We start from the raw sequence: 3,918 nt of genomic DNA on the forward strand, positions 1-3,918 counted from the left end.
TGAGAGATGCCCTATTTTAAGGCCTCAGGGTTGGAATCACCTCCTTCAGCCACCGCGTACTTATGTCGTCCGCACAGTTAAGCTCCAGGAAACCCGGCCTGTATGTACTCTTCAGGAAGCGAACCTGTGGTCCTGCTTCCGGAATTTTGTCATACGCACCCAAGATGGCTATTTCGACTGCCTTAAGCTTGTCTATATCCATCTTGGCTTCCGGGAATCCTGTTAGTACCACTGCAACCTTAACAGAAGCGGCAGCTTCGCTGAAAGTCACACCTTCGGTTCTTGGCCTTTTCCCTTTGCGTTGGCTTTCGGGTGGTGTGCTTCCGTCTGACCTTAGCCTTTTTGGGCCATCGATCTTCTGGGTTTGTAATACTTTTGTCATGACCTTTATTGGCTTTGACGGCATCTCTTTTGCCCTTTCAGTCGCCTTGATGAAATTGGCCTTTATTACAGCCCTTTTGGCTTGAACGTAATCTTGGCCTTGTTTCACCAGCCTACTGATTTTGACTTTAGAAACGCCAGATAGCTTTGCAGCCCTAATTTCTTCGTCTCTCATGAGATCAACGTCTTCCAACGCTGTTACTCTGACAGCCATTTTGTTTCCTTGCCTATCAGCTTGGGAGATTTCTTTAGAAAATCCGGGCCTTTCGGCGTTCGGATTTTCTCCAGAAGCTCCCTGCTCTTCGGCTTTAGGAACTGTGATTTTGGCTTTGGAGTTCCCTGGCCCTTCGGCATCGGGAACCCTTTGGCCCTGAGTTTTTTTTGTATTTGTTTTTGTTTGTTTTTGAGATTCCATATTGATCCCACGAGTAGCTAGGGAAAGACAGTTTCCATATTGACCCCTCGCAGAGCCCTGCTTGCGAGGGTAAGGTCTAAATACTAAGGGGTGTGACCTGTTGCCCCAAATGAACCGTTTGCGACACTGTCACCCCAGTGCCTCACAGCCTTCACCACGGTGTCTCACGGCTTGGCGTGGGGATTGTTTATCGACTATCTAGTCTAGATCCGCTGAGTTTAGTTTCAACAGGGCCACCACGTGAAGGGTGCAATCAAAGATTGATTACACACCCCCAATCATTGTTGGGGGTACCCAGCGGTCTTGGGATAGTTTAAGGAGGTGCAAAGTCCTAAGACTCTCCGTGCAAAACTTGTCCCCTGAGATTTGTTCTTTTCCCGCTCAGCTTTACGCCGATTGGAAGAAGAGCGCAACCCCCGGCCCCACTGTTTGTGGTTAAACTGTGCTACTAGTCTGCACGTGGTGGCATAGATACACAGTTGCCCCGTATTTGTGGAATTTTTTATAGCGATTTATTTGTTTTTGGTGGTATAAACACTTGATGGTTTCATTTAAATTGTTAGAGTTAGTTAACTTACTATTATTTAACCTATAAAATTGTCCCATTACGGAGAAGTTAAATGCATTTATATTGTTTCGTTTCTTCATATTCATTTCCAAATCGGGTAATCACGAACAGATGTTCGCGATTACCCGCCAAGTGTTCGCGTTTACTCTTTTAATAATTTGGCTTAGATTCTTTACATTTTTGCTTTTCTTTTGCTTATTTAACAATTTGTATCTTTTTCAGATGCCTTTTAAACGGAAACGAAGTACCAACAAATTTTTATGGACTGATGATCAAATGAAAGCTGCTCTAAAGGCAATTGAAGAAAGACGTTATGGCCTAAGGGAAGCTGCACGCCAATTTAATATACCTGTTACAACATTACAAAACAGAGTATCTAGAGGCTTTTACAAAGGCAGGCTGGGTGCAAACACTCTCTTTTCAAATGAACAGGAAGAAGAAATAAGTCGTCATTTACTAACGTTATCTAAAATATTTTATGGATTAACCCCAATTCAGTTGCGAAAAGAGGCCTTCGCCTATACAGAGAAATTAAACTTAAAACATAGTTTCAACAGAGAAAAACAAGAAGCAGGTAAAGACTGGTTATATGGATTCATGTCAAGGCATCCTGAGTTAAGTTTCCGTAAACCTGAAGCAATAAGTCTTAATCGCATTCAAGGTTTCAATAAGGATCAAGTCTTAAGGTTTTATGACAATTTGGGTAAGCTGTACGATGAATACAAGTTTCCACCTACTCGAATATTTAATGTCGATGATACTGGCATTACAAACGTAAATAGGCCTAATCTGATCATTGGACCTAGAGACCAAAAACAAGTTGGAGCCATTACAAGTGGAGAAAGAGGCAAGAACGTGACGGTATGCTGTTGAATGAGTGCCAGCGAATCTTTTACACCTCCACTATTCATTTATCCAAAACTGAGAAGAAATCCTGCTTTAGAAAAGGATGGGCCTCCAGGTTCTTTGTTCTCCTGTTCAAAAAGCGGTTGGATGAACGAAGAAGTGTTCCTGTTTTGGATTCAACATTTTGCGAAAACCAATAAACCTACAAGAGATGATCCCATTTTACTGGTGCTGGACAATCACTCCAGTCATTGCTCTATTGCAATTTATAATTTTTGCAAAGAAAATGGTATCATTATGCTGTCAATACCTCCACATACCTCGCATCGTCTGCAACCACTAGACGTTAGCTTTTTCTTATCATTGAAGCGAGCATATGACGTTGAATGTGATTAGTTTTTAAAATCTCAACCCTATGAGAAAATTGAAATGTGCCATATAAGCACTTTATTCTCAACGGCGTATACTAGAGTTGCAAGCATAGACAAAGCTGCAAACGGTTTTGAGAAGACCGGAATTTTTCCATTCAACCGAAATACATTTAATGAAGAAGACTTTTACAGTTCAAACGATAATCAAACTCAACAAAATAATAGCCAAGAAGGTCTTTCACAAACTATTCAAGAAGATTTACTGGAACCCCAACCAGGCCCTTCCAAAGAAAACCAGATATGTGAAAATACCGAAAATGTTTCATTCAGCGATATCTTGCCTTTACCAAAAGAAAAACAAAAGATATCTGTTCCGAAGAAGGGTGTGAGAAAAAAACAAAGATCCGAAATATTAACCTCAACGCCTTTGAAATTAGAACTCGAACAAAAGGAGCTTAGAAGGAAATAAAAAATGGAAAAAGAAATTGAAAAACAAAAATTTTTAAAAATAAAAATAAAACTGCAAAGAGAAAAGTACTACAATCTTCAAGCGAAGAGGAAGATTCGACATCATATAAGGATGATGAATCTGATGACAATGACGATATTAATACCGACGATTGTAATGAAGGAGAATCTTGTTTAATTTGTGGTGAGTTCGGGAAAAGCGAACTTTGGTTCCGTTGCATTATATGCGGTGGATGGGTGCATAAATTATGCAGCGGCTCGGACACACCGGACAACTATAGGATGAGATTTTTGTTAATCGGTAATACTGTTCGCCATTACCCTTCTCATGTTTATTATTACCCGACATTTCGGGTAACAGCGAACATTTCCTGAAAATTTTTAATTGAGTTTTTTTATTATTAAAATTTTTATTTTTGATTATCCAATAACAAAAATTAATAGCTTTATTACTGTTAGCCACTCTGTAGTGGTTTCCGAGTTTTCAACATTTTTATATTTCAAATAAACAATTATTTTAATTAAGTATTCGTTATTACCCGTCGTTCCCCTAACATGGATTGCAGCAGTGATCAAATGTTTAATATAATTTCTAATAGCGATGATAACGACTCCGATAAGGACTACAATCCTCAGCACGATAACGATTACTCAACAGTATATTTTTTTTATAGATTTTATGTAACAATAAAATACTGAAAACTTTGTTTTCAAAACATTCACAAAATTTATTGTAAAATCTTATCGTTATAGCTGTTTCGGTAGAGTGCGTTTCTCAAGTGATCTATTTTTGGCATGCGTTTACACTTTATAGTCTTTAATGAAATAACTTGAGAAGGGGAGAACTGTTTGTCTCAAGTTGGTCATTC

At 39.1% G+C, this 3,918-nt stretch overlaps 2 protein-coding genes across 2 annotated transcripts; both read left to right on the plus strand.

Moving 5' to 3' along the window:
* The first annotated feature begins 1,586 nt into the window (after window positions 1-1,586).
* Window positions 1,587-2,237, plus strand: LOC140450516 (uncharacterized). Its single transcript, XM_072544172.1, has one exon. The coding sequence runs from the start codon at window positions 1,587-1,589 to the stop codon at window positions 2,235-2,237; it is 651 nt and encodes a 216-aa protein (XP_072400273.1).
* LOC140450517 (uncharacterized) lies at window positions 2,238-2,606 on the plus strand. The gene has a single exon (XM_072544173.1). The coding sequence runs from the start codon at window positions 2,238-2,240 to the stop codon at window positions 2,604-2,606; it is 369 nt and encodes a 122-aa protein (XP_072400274.1).
* Window positions 2,607-3,918: the final 1,312 nt, after the last annotated feature.

Source organism: Diabrotica undecimpunctata, chromosome 9 (assembly GCF_040954645.1).
Source record: "Diabrotica undecimpunctata isolate CICGRU chromosome 9, icDiaUnde3, whole genome shotgun sequence".
Taxonomy (NCBI): domain Eukaryota; kingdom Metazoa; phylum Arthropoda; class Insecta; order Coleoptera; family Chrysomelidae; genus Diabrotica; species Diabrotica undecimpunctata.

Excerpts from the sequence above, each read along its gene's own strand:
- LOC140450516 (XM_072544172.1), top strand. The coding sequence starts at position 1,587 with ATGCCTTTTAAACGGAAACGAAGTACCAACAAATTTTTATGGACTGAT.
- LOC140450517 (XM_072544173.1), top strand. The coding sequence starts at position 2,238 with ATGAGTGCCAGCGAATCTTTTACACCTCCACTATTCATTTATCCAAAA.